Source organism: Ciconia boyciana, chromosome 4 (genome assembly GCF_034638445.1).
Source record: "Ciconia boyciana chromosome 4, ASM3463844v1, whole genome shotgun sequence".
Lineage (NCBI taxonomy): Eukaryota > Metazoa > Chordata > Aves > Ciconiiformes > Ciconiidae > Ciconia > Ciconia boyciana.
Window position 1 is genome coordinate 82155236 of NC_132937.1, and position 20186 is coordinate 82175421.

Here is a 20186-nt window from a genome sequence, read left to right on the forward strand (position 1 = left end):
CCCCCGCTTCTGCTGGGACTCCTTATGTCTAACTGGCTACTTCTCTGCAAATTCCATTTCAAGACTCATCTTCCCTCTCCCTGGCCTGTGACTCCTAGCCTTCTCTCTAATAAAACAATCCAATCCTACTCCCTAACCCTCAGTTTCATTTCCCCATGGTCATTTGTTCTTCCTGAAATTCTGAAGTTTGGCACCCAGCCACTTGGCCTTTTGTACATTTTTCACCTTAGCGCTACTACAGTGTGGATGCTGCCCGACTAAAATACTGAATCTGCATCCATCATTTCTATTACGAATTATAATCGACTGTGAAACATTAAGCTGTTTTGTATGAAACTAGCTGTAAAAAATACACTGTGTAATAGAGTACTAAGGCTATGACAAAAGGCTATAACACAGATTTTACCATGTATTGCCTGATTCTCATCGCACGCAGTCTATTAAGCAAGAAATACACTTTTTAAATATTATCTGAATGTTTACACAATGCACTACATAAATAAATAAGCTGTTGTTTAAATTACTTGAGGAGAAATTGAGTATCTATAAAGTGAACCAAAGGCTATATTAATATCTGAGTAAAAGGTTTGTAGTTCAAATTCTACAGCAGAACTTCACAGAACTGTTAAGTTACAAAATGGGAAAGACTTACTAGGTCATTCAGTCCATTCTAATGTCAAAATGGAGTTATTCCCCACAGTATTTATTTTTAGTGCTTTTTCCAGCCTAATTTTCAAGTCCTATGCAATGGGACTTAAGAACTTCCTCTGGGACATTATTTATTGCACTGATTAGCACATTTCGCTGTTAGGATTTTTTTTTTAAATCATCAACTGTTGTTCTTATTTTCTTTTTTTAATCCCCTGTGCTCTCAGAAAGATAGTTTCTCTCCTGTCTACCTTTTAGACTCCCTCCCTACCCCCAAATAAATACACACACACACACACACACACACACACACAGAGTCTTTCATAAATCATTCCCTCTAGTTGCCAGGCCATTTTTGTTGCTCTTCTATAAACACCACAGCGGTACTTTGTTTCCATATATAACCTATATTTGTGTGCTGAAACATCAGAGACACTGACCTTTACATTAGATATCAAACTGAGACTCCTTGTGAATATGCAGATAAATGTAAAAGAGTCTATGGATTGTTCTAAAGAAGAAGAAAACATTGTTAGCATTGCCTCTTTCAAAAAAAAAGGTAGTATCTAACATAAGTATCTGCCAAGTGTATAATGACTCCTCTGTATGTTTGTATCACCAGTTCCCACACTCCGGTCTGTGGATCACTGGCAGTCTGCAAAGCTGTAATACATTATCCACAACTAATCTGCAGAGTCAGTCGTTTGCGCACATCAATTAAAAGTTTGTTCATAAGACTGCAGGATAGGCTCTGATAAATTCTGAGGGTTGTAAGGATGTGCTAATCCAAAATTTTCGGATCAATATCATAATATCCAAAGTACTGCTTTCAAACCTGCTGCGAGAAACCCTTTATGTGCAAAACGTTGTGTATGACGGAAATGCCACTCATTGTTTACCTAATTAATCTGGCAAATAAGTCCTCAGGAGAAATAGGTTTTTGTCCTCTTTTTAGAGCAAAGTTGAAGAAAAAATAATGATGGTTTAATGTTTGCAGACATGCTGTGTGTAATACTCAGGTTGTCTGCACGTACGTGTACCTCTGCTCCTGCAACACGAAACGCAGGAACAAAGGGTGCAGTTGGAGGAGATCGTCTGAGGGAAGGTAATTAAGGCTCAGCTGCAAATGACGGTAGGACCACGTGGCATTTTCAGACATTAATAAATCTAACACCAACGACCTTAAAGCTCGTCCTGTTAGCGGGACGGGGGCATCGGCAAGGATCGAAAAAAGCTCCTCCCGCCGTTGCCCGTGTTTAAGTATCTGCTGTAGTCTTTATGCTCCCACTGAAGCCCGCCTCTGCACACAGGTGCCCCGGGCCTCGGGCGAACACTCAACCGCGGCCTGAAGCAACACCCTCCCTCGCGGCCAGCGCCGGGGGGGCCGGGCGCAGAGCCGGGGGGGCCGGGCGCAGAGCCGGGGGGCCGGGCGCAGAGCCGGGGGCGGCGGGGCGCAGAGCCGGGCGCAGCGCCGCCGCCAGCCGCACACCAGAGCCCAGCCTCAGCCAATGAGAGGGCGGGAAAGCGATTTCTGGAGCGGTGATTGGCCGCTGCCCGCTCGGCGCCCGGGGCGCCGGCGGCCGGGGGAGCGGGGCCGGGCGGGCGGGGGCAGAGCGCCGGGGGGCGGGGGCAGAGCGGTGGCCGGCGCTCCGCGGCTGGCTGGAGGCTCCCGCCTGGCCGCAGCGATTGATCTTGTCGCCAGGCCGCTTCGGGCGAAGGAAGAGGGAGCGTTTCCTCATAACAAACGTGTTTTTAAACTGTCCAGGAGTGTAAGATAAGAGCCCACGTTCCTTTCGCTAAAAACAGGCGTTTGCCGGTAATTTTTCTTGGCGTGTGTGATGCATATGTCTGGCAAGATTAAAAGAAAAGCGGGGGGCGGGGAGGGTGGATGGGGATCTCTCTGGGATTATTAGCGGTCTGCAGCTGCATTAATTAAAAACGGATTTCCTATTTTAGACAAACACCACTAATTTATTGGCCTTCTGTCTGTCTTGTACAACGTACACGAATACAAAGTTGTAATTTAATTTGGCGAGCAGGCAGAAATTAAGGCGAATAAGCCACTAAATCACACAGCGGGCACTGGCCTCTTTTTGAAATAGGGACATTTCCAGCCTGACAAGACAATGTGAGTTAAGTGGTCTTTTTGCAGCCACTCATGGGAATCGACTGCTGCAGATGCACCCACGGGCCTGCGAGTGATCTTGCTGTAATTTCTGCCAGAGAAATAGATAAAACCCTGCTTCGGTAATCATGCGGTGCTTTGGGCAGGCTCCTTCCCTGTATAGTCATACAGAAAAGCCAGGAGGGAGAGGGGCGAGAGGGGAGGCTCCCCTCCGAATTTTGTGGTCTAAGGAGGTTTGCGAGGATATTGTACCCATCAATTGGCAGCTGTGGTTGGAGAAACGGCTCTTCCACGGACCGTTGCTTTCAGAAATTAAAATGATGGTGTAAGGCAGATAAAGCAGAAGCATTTTTGCAATCTCTCCGAGTGACTGTTCCTTGGCTAGTTAACAGACCATCTATTCAGAAGCAATTTTCTTTGGGCTGAAATTATGTGCTGACCGTAGCAGATCACTTCCCATAATACCCCTTCCCCCACCCAGTGCTAAATACAAACTGTCTCCTACTCACTGTATAATAATGTGAAAATGACTGTAATTTCGCAGACGAGAAGCAGCCCAAAGTGAAACGTGTCTAAACAGAGGTCAATACTGAAAAATCAGGGCCATTACCTAAATCTGAAAAATACATACTGTAAAGAAACAGGAACAGTGATCTGCGACTAAGTAGACTAAAAAAAGTAGGCTTGGTGGTGCTGATCTTAAAATTTTCGCTAGCCACTGACTGAAATCACCCAAAAGTTACCCCGGGGAACCTGTGATTTTCCGTTGTGACATTATGCATGCTCATTCTCCCACGAATTGCAAAGGCCTGGGCGCAAGCGGGCCATCCCCAGGAACCACTGGCAGTGTCCGGGTACTGCTGGCAGTGTCTGGGTGCCACTGGCAGTGTCCGGGTACCATTGGCAGTGTCCAGGTACCGCTGGCAGTGTCTGGGTACCACTGGCAGTGTCCGCAGCCACCTCGGCTGCTGCACTGGCTGGGAAGCGGCCCCTCGCAGGCGCTCCTTGCAATCACCCCAGCACTGCCAGAATGCCCGGGCGGGAGGGCGGGGAGGCCTTCATACTGCAGCATGGCTTGTTTGCACCATGGACATGCCGTGCTTTTTCTTTTTTCCCCCTTTGTAATCACTTAAAAATTTAACACGATCAAGGGCCTCCGTGGCAATGAACTTACCCCTGCTAATAAACCCTTCATTATCAGCCCCTGAAGGGGAAGTGCTTTTACACCAGGAGGAACGGAGCCGGATTTCTGCAGGCCACTTCCCAGCCTCCCAAGGGAGCGTGTGCTGGTGACCCCAGTGCCCTGGGTGCGGGGCCGGAGGGGCGATGGGGAGCCGGGGCTCCCGGGACCGGCAGGGCAACCATGCCTCCCAGGGGCCCTGGTTGCGGTGGCCTGGTGGCCGCGGCACAGCCGGGTGCCACATCACGGGCGGCTCTTAACCCCCATCTTGCGTCACCTTCCTCGACGCACCCGCAGCGAGCAGGTTTAGGAGGTTTTACTCCTCCACTACCTCTCCCCTAATCACCCCTTTGATGGGAAGCGTGTAACGCGGGGACGCTAATGCCCGTAATTTGCTCAGCTGGATGAAGTCCAAAGAGGTATTTTGTCACCCTGTCACGGGTGTGCAGGACATCGTAAATGCCACGCTTTGACTTCTCGCCGGAAACCTTGACTTGGGGAACGCGTGCGTTTGGCAAGAAAAACATCCCCTATCGATTTTCACAGGGAGATAATGCCCAGTGAGATCAAGGGAAAAGGGGGGAAAAAAAAGAAAAAGGGAAAAAAGAGTAAACCGTGCTTAAGGGTACGAAGAAGGACGGGGTCCGACCCCCCGGCCCGGCTCACGGCGGTGCCTGCGGGTGCCCGGCGACGGGTGCCGGCGAGGGGTAGGCCCCGGTGCCCGCGGGCGGCCGCCGCCCCCAGCACCGTCTGCGAAGGGTTAAACGCAATTTAACGCAGTGGTGTAGCATAATGGCTCCCAACCTAAACAAAAGGAATGATTAAGGGGGATATTTTCGAGCTACACAAAGCCCGATAGGGAAGATTTGTGTTACTAATTCCTGTGAAAGGATGTTCACGTGGTAGTTATACGGTCGCTGGCATTCACAGTTCAGTGCGTGCAGCAGTAAATCAGCAGCCTGGAAACAAAAGGGTTATTTTCTGCTCCCCCTCCTTCCGAAAAAGAGAAGAAAAGAAAAGGAAAAAAAAAAAAAAAAACAAACCCGACCTGCCTAACTTAAGCCATATTGTAAAAATGAACACGGAATAAAATACGTGAGGAGGGGAAGAGAGCGAACGCAAGGACGACGGCTGGTCCGAAAGCGCAGCAGCGCCTCGGTGTCCCCCCGAGCAGAGGTGGGGGTGCTGCCCTGCCCTGAACCTCCCTTCAGCCCCTTCCTCCAGACACTGTTTGCTTTTCTCCTCCACTAAGCACGAAAATAATCGCACATGTGTATCAGCAGCTCTCTCTCCCTGGCTTCAAGCTGTTATAATTTTGAATGAGGGGGCATTTAAAAATTATGAGTGAGATCCTAAATTGCCTCTTTGAAACCGGCACAGAAAAATCATTCATCATCGCTTCGAAAACTGCCCTGAAATTAAATTAAAATGAAATGAGGGAGTCTTCCTCCCAACGTGTGAGTCTTGGCAGAGCTACTCTCCACCTTGGTTTTCTATTTTTTCCCCCTCCTCCCTCCCTCTCTCTTTCTTTCCCTAAGCCCTAAATGTTATATAGGATAATTGAAATGGGAAACATGATTTGTATCTGGCTGCAGCAGGAGGCTGCCGACTGTAGCACCCGGCGTAGGCTGAGGGCTGCGGAGCGAGGGGCTGTGTGTGCGTGCATGCCTGTGCGAGCGCCTAACGCGAGTATGCGTGTGTGTGTGCGGTGTGTGTGTGTGTGCGTGTACGCCTAATGCCTGTGTGTACAGTGTGTGTGTGTGTGTGTGCGCGGGGGTGCGTGTTTCTGTCTCTCACCCTCGCCGGCAGGCAGGAGGAGCGGCGGACCAATCAGAGAGCCCGGTTTCATAAAAGCTGGATTCTGATTGGCCAGGAGGGAAAGGGCATTGTGAACAAAGAAAAGTCCCTCTCAGGTACCGCGCCGGAGCGGGCTCCCGCTCCCACTCCCCCGCCTCGGCCGCCGCCGCGGGGGCAGCGCCCGTGTCCCCTGTGTGTGTCAGCCTGTGAGGGGATAGATGTATGTGCTCTTTTTTCTTCTTCTCTCCCCCGTTTTTATTTTTGTTTTAATTTTGTTTCTAGAGAGAAAGGAAGGTTCATGGTATCTGGTGCTCTCGTCTTCCAAACACAATAAATCTGTTGAAGACATTAGATTTTTTTTCCTAAAATAAAAAGCGGCTGCAACAAAAACACACTCAATGCAGTTAGAAGGAAAAGGTCAACTCGATCCAATACAGACCGTAAGTACGGTTGCGTGGTGTGTCTATAGCACTTAGAGGGGATTTTTATTTTTTTTTTTCTCTGCAAAGGGGAATGTTAAGACTTTTGGGAGTTGAGATAACTAGGGCTTTTTGGGGTTTAAAAAGAAAAAAAAGAAAAAAAAGAAGAATCCCACAAGCAGGATGAGTTATTTGAGGGAAATAAGAGGGTGAAAGCACTGTAGTCACACAAATCATACTTGACGGTGCACTTGGGGGGCGTTAAAGCATAGTGCCTTTTTGGGGTTTTAACTAACCAAGGGGGAAAAATAAAAGTGACACAATTACAGACAAGCCTGCATACGTCCCCCTCCCCCCTCGGCCCCGAGAGCAAGGCGCTCGTTAGGAGGAGTGATGGGGTACCGACAGGTCCCGGCGGCACGGGAGGCATTTCTCCTGTCACACGGAGACGCCAGAAACGCGAGGCTGGAGCTGGGGGGGAGGGGGATCGCCCGTCGGTCGCCGGTGCCTTGGCCGTTTTCCCCCCGCCTCGGTCTCCCAGCCGGCCGCCCCTCGCCGTCCCGAGGCGAGAGGAGGGGAAAGCCCCGAGGTAGCGGCACCCCCCGCCGGGCCACCGGGAGGTGGCGGGGGGGTCGTGAGGTGCTTCTCGGGAGCACCCGCTTTGCCGCGGCACCCCCGGGCTCCAGGGATCCCCGCGGCCGCGGGGGTGGCGGTGAGAGGCCGGCGCGAGAGGCAGGCCTGACGGGCTCTGCCTGTCTGTCTGTCTGTCTGTCGCGGTGTGGTTTTTGCGTGCTAAACACCCGACCCGCATTCGCTGGATATGCTTGTCACCCATTTTTGTTCTCACGACAACCAATGGAGCCCGCCAGCCTCACGTGACGCGGGCGGCCTGAACTGTAACGGAACCGCCGCGCCTCGGGGGTTGGCGGTTGCTGGCGCGAGCGCCCCTCCTCCCCCTCTTCTCCCCTCCCCCACGCCCGCCACCGGCAATTCATTACGGTTTTTAGCTTCCCATCGCCGGCTAATTAAAAATACTAAGCTAAAGCTCCGAGACCGTCTGACTTGGGGAGGGGGAGGGAGAGGCGGGAGGGCGCGGGGAGGGAGGGAGGGAGGGAGGGAGGGAGGGGGGTAGAAGTAGACTGCGAGGGTTGCCGAGACAATAAGGTGGGAGCGATCTGTCCTGAAAAAAAGGTCGTCTGCTTTATCTCCTCGGACTCTAATTACTGAATTACTTACCGCATGACTGATTAGCCCAAGCTCCCGGGTTTTTCATTATTATTTTTTTTTCCGAGACAGCAATTTGAAACTCTGATCTGTGCCTATGCTTTTTTTATTACTATTTTTAAAAAGCGCTGATTTGAGGCGGGGGGAACGGAGACAGACACCCCCCTCCCCGAAATCTTATCCCTGGGAAAATTTACTTCGTTTGAGAGCACGCTGTCCTTCCTCCACTCCCACAAAATGTTTTGATAACCGGTTTATCAGATCAGTGATTCCCCCCTCCCGCTCCTCCTCCTCGCCCCCCCCCCCGCCTCCCCCCCGTTTCCCCTCAAGTTACTCCAAGAAATCAGATCTGTCAGGACGGGCGAAAAAAATGCCACTTCCCAACTAACAGGCGGAATCCAGCCCAGATTTTCAGTCCTTTCTTCTTCTTTTTTTCCTTCCTCCCTTTCACTAATTTATCCCGATGTTAGCACATTCTGTCTTCTAACACCCGGGCGCCTGTAGGTTTGTTTCATGGGATCATTACTTACTGATCAGGATGGCTCCCAGGTCCGGGGCTGAAGACGGAGTGTGAAGTTGGGGAAACATTTTTTTTTTTTTTTAATTACTGTGATGATTATTACCTCTCGGTGCTTATTCAGGAAAAGCAAACAAACAAAAATCTGGTCCTTGATGCTTCAGTTCTGAATGTGAAATATTACCTACCAGCTGGTAAAGTTGTGAGGCTCAGCTTTTTTTTTTATTATTTTTTTTTCTTTAAGCAAGGAGGAAAAAAACCTAAACAAACAAACAAAAAAGGACTTCTGATTCGTGTGCCAAAGTAGGGGGAGATATGTTATTGACCGATTTATACTGGCTGAGATGATACTTGCTTTCTACTTCTTGATCACTTGCTCTTTAAGTAAAATGAGGCACAGAGTTGTTGCTGAGACGAGTGGGAACAGCATTTTGATTTGCTGGTTTAATTAAAAAATGATAAAGGATTAAAGGTAAGCATTATGCATATATATATATGTATAAATATTTCGACAGTCGACTGTATAAGGGAGAGATCCCTTTAAAAATCGTTTTAACTAAGCTTTGTCAAACACACACTCATTTGCGGTCACTGAGGCCACCTTGGTGCAGATCACTTAAAGTGTATGTCTTAATCAGTTTCCTGTACAGTCAGTAATACTATATTTAACAGACCTAACAATTGTATGACCTAGGAGTACATTAGAACTGCTTTTAGAACTGTTATCTTGAGAATATTTTTTTTAAGAAAAAAGTCCTTTCTTTTCTTATTTTTTTTTAACCTACAGAGTTTAATATGTTCCAGTAAACATTTGTGTTTGTAGGTTGTTGGTTTTTAACAGAAGCTGTATTGTGGCATGGAAAATTAGGTTTCCCACTTCCCTTAGCGTTCCCTCTCCCTCCCCCCAAGAGATTAAGTGGAAGGGGGGTAAAGGATAATATAGGAGAGTCACAAAACTTCAAGGGTCTGGTTTAAAGCCACAAAATCCATGGAATGCAGTGAAGAGTGAATCTGTGTCCTTCCTTCTCTCCCTTTCGTGCCTAGGTGGTGGTCCAAGGGGTTAGATTACAACATGTGCTCCAACAGCTAGGCACCACTTCTAAGACTGTGTTTCCTGAGCTTTGTGGATTTAAATAGTGTAGTTAATTTTTTTCTTTCTTTTTTTTTTCTTTTTTGTGGACATGACTTTTTAAGTGCGATTGTGGATGTTGGTACACAACTAGCTTAAAGATGCTCACTATAAAAGCATCACGGCCATTGCCTCCGGTTTAACAAACGTAAGAAAAAAATGTGGTAACGGTGAATGATTTCGCTCCCCCTACCTTGCCCCCTTTTTATTAGTTGTGTTATATTCTGGTAACACCCAGACAAGTAATATTCGACTTTTCCCCTCCTCACAGGACAAGGTGGACGTGGACTGCAGGTTGTGAACCAAGACACACCTGGGGGAGGAAGACAAGAAGAGTTGAACTTAAGAGAGCCCAACGGAGATAAACGAATGTCCCCACATCTCCAAAGGAAAGTTCATCGGATTTTTACTCTAGAGATCTCATCTTCAGGATGTCATTGAACACCTCCGCTGCAGGAAAAGGTGTGGATCCAAACGCGGTTGACACTTACGACAGTGGCGATGATTGGGAAATCGGTGTTGGGAATTTAATAATCGATTTGGACGCCGATTTGGAGAAGGACAGACAGAAATTTGAGATGAATAATTCTACTAATACCACCAGCAGCAGCAACACCAGCTCCAAGGATTGCGGGGGTCTGGCTTCCAGTGGGGCTAATGCTACCTCAGCCTTAGCTGATGGCCTAAAATTTGCTTCTGTTCAGCCCTCTGCTCCCCAGGGGAATTCTTCTCACAAAGAGACTAGCAAATCAAAAGTGAAAAGGAGTAAAACTTCTAAGGATGCTAATAAATCTCTGCCTTCTGCTGCCTTGTATGGGATTCCTGAGATCAGCAGTGCTGGCAAGAGGCAGGAAGTCCAAGGGCGCCCTGGAGAGGCAACTGGCATGAATTCAGCACTGGGTCAAAGCGTGAGCAGTAACCCAAACGGCAATAATAACAACACCAGCAACACCACCACCATTGCCTCTTGTGGGAAAAACAAAGAGGAGAAACCAGGTAAAGCCCCGGGCAGCAGAGGCTCCAAGCGGGATAAGGATGCAGGAAAATCCAGGAAGGACAAGCAGCACGACCTGCAGCAGGGCCACCCCAACGGCAGTGGGGGTGGCAGCAGCCAAGCTCCCCCTGGGCACCTCTATGGCTTCGGGGCCAAGGGAGGCGGTGGTGGAAGCAGCAGCCCCTTCCACAGCACCTCCTCTGCCGTGGGGGAGGTGAGCAAAAGTACCCCGGATTCAGGGTTAATGGGGAACTCTATTTTGGTAAAGAAGGAAGAGGAGGAGGAGGAGAGCCACAGGCGAATCAAGAAATTGAAAACAGAAAAGGTAGGACAAAGCTCTTCTCCAGCTCCTCTTCTGTGTCTCCCTGTGTTTATAATAAATGTCCCACAACTCTGTGTTTGGCTCCTGTGTCCTTCTCTGCTCTGTATTTGTGACATGCATCTGTTCTTCCTCTTTCTTCTAAAAAAAAAAAAAAAGAAACAACCCCGAGACCTCTTCCCTAGGCAGAAGACACCACGTTTTGAGTGTGCTGCTCTTCCTTATGATTTCCCCTCCCTATTCTCAGACCTGGAGAACGTTTCTGTTTTGCCTGTTCCTTCTGATCGCACTCACCCAGAAGGAGAGACCCCGAGATGACCCTGACTGAGCTGTCCCTGGTTTTTGCAGAGAGCAGCAGTGTTGGTACCACTGGGGTGGCACGTGTTTGCAGGCTGGAGGTCTGTGTGTTTGCCTAGGGGGGTGCGTAGCTCAGGCTCCAGGAGCAGCAGGTCTTGTATGCGCTGATGCTTTTCCACAACACCAGCAGGGATTCGCGGCCATTCCTCTCCCAAAGTCTAAAGGGACGCTTCTCCCTTCTCTGACCCGCTCTCTGGGCTTGAGATTGTGCTTGGGGGGGGGAAACAGGAGGCATCGGCAGAGACCCGGGCTCTGCCGTTGCGCTTCGTGGAGACGCAGGATGCTTGTCGTACTGGGGGCCCTGTGGTACAGCAGCCCAGAGGCCCTAGAAGCTGGTGTGAGGACGGGGAGGAAGGAGCCAGCAGACAGGCGGTGTCTGTCGTCTTCCTGGAAGGAGGAGGCTGGGAGGAGGGGAATGCACCTTGTGCTGAGATGCATGTGTGCAAAACAGCTTTCAGAACAGAGGGGAGCAGTTTGTCTCCTGTCTGGGGGAGCTTTCCTACCTGAGCTCCGCTGGCTCTTGGATGTGAACTACTCGTTTGTTGAGTGGTTGAAATGTATGAAAGAAATCAGATGGGGGTGTGTGTTTTTATTCCTATTACGTTACAAAGGATGCTTTCTGTAAGAATAGATGGCCACGACTCTATTCTTCGGGAAGGGTGGAGGGAGAGCTTGGCTTTTGTTAACCGCTGGTTCAAGGAGGTTTGGTGTCCGCAGGAATTGTTCTGTCCGTAGGGCAGAAGGTGTCTGCTGGGAGACCTGGGGGCTAGCGTTGGCCCAGGATTACGAGTCCGATGAATTCTACAGGTTGTTAAAGATAACCTGGTCTGCCTGAAAAATAAAGCAAAGCAACACCCCCCAAATGTACAATCTCAGGGTGTTAGATTGTGACTTTATTGTCAGCTGTTGGTCTTGAATTACCTGCTTTTACAACTTCCCTGAGTGAATGTTCAGCAATGGGAAAACTTTCGGGTCAGTGTTAACTGTATGGTCTGTAAGTGTCTGGGAGGGCTGAAGGGCTTAGGGAAAAGTTACGTCTTTTTACGACCCGTTACTGCCTTTTCTGTATTTTGGTCATGTTGAAGTTTTTGTAATATTTAAGTCGACTGGAGGATTAGATTTGGGTGTTTGTGACATCAGATATTTGTTAAAACTGGAAGATAATTTCAAGGGCTTCTGTTCAAGGCAAGGAGCAAATTACATTTCATATTGTATGCATATTATTGCTTTTAAGATAGCATGTCTACGGATGAATTTGAATGAGCCTTGTGACCTTTTCTAAATGCAGATGAGAAAACCAGATTGCTGTAATTAATGTGTATATGTTTGCGCTTGCTTTGATTTATGAACGTTCTGTTCGCAGTGGAAAGGTGTCCTAAAATCTCATGGTCTCTTTATTAACTTAGTACAGTAGGCATTTACTTCTGTTGCCAATAGTCTTCAAATTGCAGTTCTCTAATCTGTTTTAACTATCTAGATAAATTGCCCTAATCCGGTCTTCACAATGGCTGTGGTTAAAGAGTCAGAGCCATTTGATTGGATTCAGTGGCTGCCTGGAATGTGGGAGGTACTGCCCTTTTGCAACCCCCTTAGCCTTTTAATCTCTCAGCCAAATGTTCACATTCAACAATTTTGTTTAGCTGGCAATCTGAACATTTCAGTATCTCAAAGGCTGCTGTCATGGCAACAGAGATTAGAGGGTGGTGTGGTTTCTCCCGGTTTTGTGTTCTTTTCACTCTAGTCATACAGGAAATTATATGAAGAATCCATATACATGCGAGTAATCTTACGTGCAATGTAAATTGGATGGCACGCAAATTCAGAGCAGACACATATGGAGCGGTTTAGAGCCAGTGGTACACTTCGTGTTGCAGTTGTTGCTCCAGGAGGAGGTTTGGAGCTTGCATTTCCAGTGACAGCCACTGCTGTTGGCACACACCGACTTTAATATAGGCTTCACCCATTAGGGTCGTGCAGTGTTGGCCATTGTCTGGCACAACGGTGTGCTTGCTTGCTGTCTTAAATAACATCCCTTAGTATTGCTCTTCCCAAAGAATGTTCCCTTCTAGACATACAATAATAATAAAGCTCGTTGCTGACAATGGTTGCAACCTTAAGCCCAGCCTGTGGTTCTATTAGTGAAACTTAAGTATTTTATGTTTGTTGTTCTGGCTTATTTCCCAGCTGTTTAATAATCATTAGAAAGATTTTTTTTTTAAGAGTTTTCGATTTGTTAAGTGTTCTTGCTTTGACTGTTTATACGCAAGAACACATATGTTGTACTTGCACAAAGCACCTTGTGTCTGGAGATAAATACACAATTTTCAAGCCTGCATGTTAAAATCAATTTCCAGTTATCTTAATGTGGTGAAAGACATGTCTTGTGAATTTGGATGTTTCCACATAGATACAAATGAGTTCATGCTTGCTGATTCAAAATCTACAGGTTTTTGTATGGGGTGTGGAATACAATATTGCATTTGTTTACTATTGGTGAAAAGCTTGGAGCAGATTCCCAGGAGTTGTAGTCACTGTTTAGCTTTCACAGCATGCTTCAATGTCTATTTTTGGTCTATTTGTTCTGTTTCCTTGCTGCAGAAAGTCATGTAAAACATGATAAATTGGATCTTATGAAGCCTAATTAAATCAATGACTGTGTTCTGCTGGTTCTTTTATGCAGAAACCGCAAGTATGTTGTAAAAGTCGCCACTCCCCTAATATGGGGATAAAGTCAAAGTATGCTGTAATTCTAAGATGTTTGAGCTATATTCGTGCAGCCCGTTTTGTGGTTAAGCCACTGGTGACATGTCTGAATAAGTAGCTTTGACAGGTAGGCTAACCACTCCTAAGATTTTTGGTGTTAAAACCTGTCTCCATTTTCCATTTTTCATCCATACCGTTTTTAGCACAGTTACTGACTGTTTGTCAGCATCAACTCAATCTGTTTTAGTTAAGTTTTTTTGTATTTTTAACAGCTGTTACATTGAAAAGTGTTCAGGGCATCTAGAAGATTGAATTTTTCTCTTGTATTAGCTTATTGCTTCTCATTAAGACTGCATTTCACATCTGAAAGTTGTTCAGCAAATTAACATGTTGGCTGTTATTGTTTATTTTATCTTCACTTTTTTTTTTATAGGGGGGTCGAGGGTGTTTTACACTTCATCAGGAAACTCTGTGTGCATTTTACCTATTGATGTAAATCATTTGAGTACATGCTTTGATTAATGATGTTATGGAGATATGCTTTTCATGTACTTTTCTTGCTGGTCTTGGGTGTAGTTTATTCACTGTGAAATAAAAGGGCAGGGAGGTCACTTGCTGTAATTAAAGAACAAAGTCTATTGTTGTTTGACAGCAAACTGTTTTGAAAGCTACATAAGGGATTTAGCTGTTAAAAACATTGATAACTATGGGTGTCTAACAATAAGCACAGCTCAAGGTTCTTAAAGTTCTGTAGTGCTGTCTAGTAGTGTGACGGTGCTTTTTGAGCTGGGTGAAGAGGTGTTGCCCTTTGGCTGAGGAAAGCTTTCCATGTGAACCTGCTGACCTCTGCCAATATGTATGACCAGATCTGCTATTGAATTCCTGTGCAAGGCAAGAGTTAGCATGGTACAATGGAGGCTGGTGTAGAACGTTTATAAAATAAAGTAGGGAAGCTGATAACCTTATTTGGAACTACTGGGAAAGTATTTCACTTTGGGCATTGGTAATTTTACAATTTTAATAACTTCATAAATACCCAGTAAAAAGGAAAGGATTGATTGTCCAGATGTCATGAGGTTAACCGTGTTCTCCATGTTGAAGGGCTTTGCTGCAAGACTGTTTTAATTATAGCTATATAAAGACTTGTTTTTCCAAAGTAGCATTTTATAGTCCAATAAATGAAATGTATGTTAAAAGTGCTAAGCAAAATCTCCCGTAACCATAGAGGTGTTCAATAACCAGATTCAAGTAACATGGAAACTACCATCTGTTCCTAGTTTTCAACATAAAAACAGGAATTGAATAGCTGAGATCTGCTCATATTTTTTCGACTCTCTTTCTTTTTTTATTATTATTATCATTATTTAAAATAAGTTCACCTGGCACTTTATAGAAGCTTTCTGAAATGCAATAATACAGGAGAGACTGTGAAAACACATGTTCGTACATACAGTTAACCAGTTCCACTTTCATTTAAAGAGATTTCCAGAAGCTCAGTCACTGAAGAATTTATAATAGTGAATCACCTCCTGCAGGCAAGCACAATAAGGGTCAGTTCTTCAAAGGTCTTACTATTTAGATAGAACCTGAACTATTCTGTCAATTTTTCCCTAAGAGGTAAAACGAAGGGAAGGGAAAAAAAAAAAGCACGCCTCTCAAAGGATAACTTTAGCAAGCTCTTATCAGTCACCTAATTGCATATGATAAAACCATTGACTAAAATTTTCCATGCAGAGACTCTTCTGCTCTTCAGAGAAGTGTTCTAGAATTGTTGATAGGAGGAAAATTACTGTTTTAAAGATAACTTAAGTTCTGAACTGTTAAGCAATGAGATTCTTGGCTGCAGCCTACGAGCCCTGGATAAAACGCCATCCGGCCTTTGTTTGAGGTCTTTTACTGAAGCTAATGACTGGTCTTGTGCCGCCCTGAGATAAATGACATTATCTCTGAGTGGTCTGACAGGAAACAGACATGTTAATGGTGAAGCTGCGGGGAGGATCTGCTACAGCTCTGACAAAAGAGTAAAGCTTGGACCCCTGGTTGTGATCATTAACACATAATGCGTTCCAGCTTCTCCTACAAGGGCCTTGATAATTGGAAAGCTATTTTATCGACAACAACGTAAATAATAAATCTGAAATGTGTAGTTTTTCTTGCATGCCGAAACTCGTGGGGTTTTTTATTTTTTTTGCATAAGAAATGGATGATCTCGTTTTTAAAAGGTATCATCTGTAGGCTCCGTAGTACTGACATTTGTGGGAGATCCTGTGGCCTGCTTTCTGTTAATTGGACACATCCTTTGCATGTTGAATGCAGGTTCCCCTTTATTTGCTCTGTGTTATCCATGCGATTTGCATTTGTAAAAGTAGGCTAAATGCTGCTACTTCAGTAGCAAGTCTTGTGCTTGCTTTGTACAACAGGTGTATTCAAAAAACCCAACAATCCATGACAGTGAAAATCATGTTCCCTTAGATAAAAGACTGTTGAGAGTAGGTGGCAGGGTGGAACAGCATGGTACCCATTATAAATTGAAAACTGGACATTGTACAGGGCTACGCAGATCTGCTTCTGTTTCTCCCTTGTGCCACTTTGCTACACATGCCAGAAAATCCACCAGCATGTTCTGTACCTGCTGGCCTGATGGATGGCAGTCCCAGTACCTTGTGTGTGCTTTCTAAATTTGCTATGGTCTCCATGGTCAGTAACTGGATCTCAGAACACTTGTGTATGTCCTGCTGACTACCCAGGCCATCTCAAGACCGTTCCAGTTGAGAGCTAGACTGCATGCATCCACTTGTTAAAATCCATTGGACAGGTAGGAGAGCAGATGTCCGAGATATCCCCAAAAAGGTGTCAGGTGTGAGGTTAATAATGAGCATGAGGTTATATCTTGGCACCCTTTTCTCCCCTCTGAAGCCACTGAGATGATGCATGTGTCTAGGAACCACATGTGGGATTAAAGGTCAACAAACATAGTCTGTGAAACAGTAGATGAGAAGACTTGCCTGAGGAGAGGGTATAAAGAAATGGAGTTGGGGATGTGGGCCAAATATACTTAGAATTAGAATTTCCTTCAAAATGCCCAGTGCGTCAGCAGTATCTTGACAGCCTATGCATGCCTGTTTACCCCTGGAGCCATGGTCTTGGTTGTAATGATCTTTTTGAAGCATTCTTTTTACTTATTTAGAGTAAAAGTGAAAAAATCTGTGTTTCTCCACATCTTACACGGTGTTATTGGTACATGTGGTATCTGAGCACATTTTACAAGCATCATCAGGAATATGGTCTCAGAAATACTAACATTTCCGTTAACAGAAATACCACCTTTACTTCTGTTTTGGATAAAGACATACACATTTTGGATTTCCATCTCCAACGCTTGAAAAAAGGTTAGATTACTTCCGCAGCTCCTTAGGCAGCTTTGTGTCATTGCCACATGTTCTGTATTTCTCAGATACAGTACTCACTTTTTGAATGGCATGTCAGCTACATGTTCCAGATTTGTTCCATGGTATACAACTGGGATTGCTGGATATAACCAGGCGTTAGAGACTGCCTTGCTCTGAGCTAGGATACTTTGTACAGATGATCTAACAACCAGGTTATTCTTTACGTAATATGCTTAGCACTGTACCATCTTTATATTGTACTTATGTAATGTTCCCACATACATGGTGATATGTCACTGCGTTTCCTGAAAGGCTTGAGAAATTATCTAACTTCTTAATTGTGCTTTATTTCTCGCAACAGAAATACATCCTCCCATGAGTCCTCAGATAGGGTCACACCTGTGGATTTGTGGATGCAGTGACTTCAGTTGAAGGGCTTGGCCATAATTTTGCTAAAAAATAGTGTTTGTTTTAGTGTGTTTACATGTCAAGGAGTTATTTTTATTTCTTAATAATAATCACAGAAAATATATTGATCTTTTTAAAAATTTTGGTCTGTACATAACGTTCTCTCTTGGGTGAAAGACAGCAAAATAGTGTTCTGTGAAAATTTCTGATGATGACAATTACAAAAAGTAAATAGGTTTTTAAAATGTAGAAAAGTTCTTTTTTTTTTTTTTTTTTTTCCATTTGGTGAACTTTTTTCTTTTTCCCTTTGTGCACCAGAGTGTTTGTGCCCAGTGGACCTCTTCTGTGGTGCAGTGTTTTGCCAAAGTGAATAATAATACAAGCCATCATTTTTTAATTTGCTTAAAAATATGTTTGAAATGAGCTAATTTGAATAAAGATAATTACCAGTTTTCATAGCAGGACTTGAGGGATTTTCTTAAAACAAGATTTTAAATCACAATTTTAATTTTTTTTTAAATTACTTTCTTGAATTTAAACCACAATTTACTGCAGGCTATGAGTAGCCATTTGGGCAAATATGAAGATCAGACTATGACTTTTGGTTGTGCTGTAGCCAGGGTTTCAGTCAGCACACTCTATTGCATTTTCTCTTTTAATTCTGACTAAATGGTCTTGGCAATTGGAACAAAGCCTTTACATTTGAATGAAAGGTTGTAAAACTATTCAGAGTGACTTGACTGACAGGCAAGTTCTTTGTAATTTTTTTTCCCCTTTTTTGAAAAAGCTGAGAGAAAATTCAAGGGGGTGGCAATAGGTAGTTTCCTGTGATGCCCCTGTTTGCATGTTGATGTACACATATGTATATAAGACTACTTGATTAAACAACTTAAGTGAGCACGTAGGGTAGTGAGCACCGATGCAATAAATCGGATTGACTGTATATGTAGGTTTTCCAGCTGTAGAGTAGCTATGGTGTTGATTAAATTTTCTGAAATCTTAAGGCAACACTCAAGTAAAAAAAGTTGCATTTTAATGACAGAAGTTTATAGTTTGTCTGCTTTTCCTGTAAGTTGGCAAATAATGCTGAATCTCAAAACGAAGGGATCAACTTTTCTAGCATCTACCTGTAACAACCACTGAGGCTATTCACATCAAAGCCATTGGGAATTAAATGTGAAGCTCTTTGTTTCAGTAATTTTGAAGTGAAGACGTGCTATGTTGAATTGTATGTCCTTTATGATAAATCTTCCTCAACCATTTTGACTTACCGATCTTCAGAAAAAATAAATACTGAACGTTTGTTTCTCTTATCTTCTCCTATCTTCCTCTCCCAGTTTTTGAGTCTTCCTAGCCTAAATCTTATTCCTGGGCACAAACCCAACTTGGCTGAGGTGTTTCTGTCTCCTGAGAATCTCCACCAAATAATAACATAAGAAAAATGTCCTCATGGGGATGTTTGATGCATTTGCCAATAGTGGGATGTGAATGCTGTTTTTGCATTCAAAAGAGCAAACTAAAATCTATTGATTGTGGTTTCTTGGTGTTTTCAGAACACTGGTATTTTAGTTGTTGAATTGTCTTATCATGTTAACCAGGAAGCAGGTGGCATTATGCCACAGAAGTGTATTTTTACTTAAAGGAACTTCAGAGGTTTTGATGTGTTTTCTTTTCCTCTTATTTCCCTGATGGCTTCTTTTTATTGAAGAGTAACATGAGGAGACCTGGTAGCAATTTTATTGCTTTCCCATAACAGTTTGGAATAATAGCTTGGTCTTTGGTTGCCAGTCAAGTTTCTACGAGTCAGCTTGATTCTGTTTTTTATCATGTGGCAGTGGAATATAAAAAGTGTATGTTTGTAGTTTGCCTTCAGAAACTGGCTCTTTTTTTCATGCTTCAATTAGCAACAGAAGACTAAGCTCCAATTGGTCACACTTCTGTAAACTCTTAGAGCTTGCTTTCTTCATTTTGATAAAAGAAAACGCTAAGTTTAGGCTCAGTTTCCCAGGAAATTTTGAGGTACATCTGGCCTCTTTAACTGTGTGCACTAGACAGTTTGATTTTGCACACATTTAGTCATTTGCATTAGCCATTGAATGAATTCAGGGGTTTTGTTAAGTCCACCCACACCCCCCCAACCATAAATTCACACTACTCAAATGCCACCTTTATTGATGAATTTCAGTGATGCTGTGCTGAACTATGGTAGAAATACGTCTGTCACGGGAATGGTACCACAGGTGTCTGTTACATAAGCATAGATTTTACAGTTTTCACTGCTTCCCTCAACCAGTAAGAAGAGTGAAAAGCAACTTGTAATCTCCTTTCTCATAGTGTGTAGGGCCAGACCAAATTATTTTTGGATTTCCTGTCACCTCCTTGGCTGATTTCTGTGCATGGCTTATGTTAAAAGCAACAATAATGTTTGAATTGGAAGGGTTTGGTCTTTGGGTTTTCATTCTTCATGGAGAACTGTTTATTTGTGTGTGGTTCGCCACACTACATGGATAGTACTATCAAATCTGTGCTTTATTATAGGCTTATAGCAGTGGAGTAATGGCAGTAGTTGCATTCATGTGCTTGCCAATTCTTCCTTTTTGAAGGAGGGAAGTGAAACTAGATCTGTATCTCTGCGACAAAAGGTAATAGTCAGAAGCAAATACAATTAGAAATGGACCTCATTACTCACTTGAACTTTGTTTTGCTGCTAGGAGTTTTAAATCTGATTTAGTAAATGTCCAGGGAGTTGTTTAGTTAGCTTGCACTGACAATAAGGATCTAATATTCCAGGAGTATTTCTGGATATATTGAACATATTTGACATAAAGTTTTACTGGTTAATTTTTGCCCTGGGTTTAACATTAGGCAGTGTATGTTGAATTGCACTGCAGTTCTGGAATTTGAAGAAAAAATACTGCTGCAGTTTGAGAACAATGAAGATGGTTGTTCCGCACCCAGTGTTACTAAAAAACTAAAT

General features: G+C 44.5%; 1 protein-coding gene across 5 annotated transcripts in view; it reads left to right on the plus strand.

Annotated features, from left to right (window-relative positions):
* The first annotated feature begins 5871 nt into the window (after positions 1-5871).
* The window catches only part of ZNF608 (zinc finger protein 608), a 91033-nt gene continuing 76718 nt past the window's right edge, over positions 5872-20186 (plus strand). For 2 of the 5 annotated variants that reach the window (XM_072860385.1, XM_072860390.1), the window contains exons 1-2: positions 5990-6190; positions 9311-10358. In XM_072860385.1, coding sequence (XP_072716486.1) covers positions 9471-10358 — 888 coding nt within the window. In that variant the 5' untranslated portion in view covers positions 5990-6190; positions 9311-9470. The other 3 variants (XM_072860386.1, XM_072860387.1, XM_072860388.1) reach the window with 3 other exon arrangements.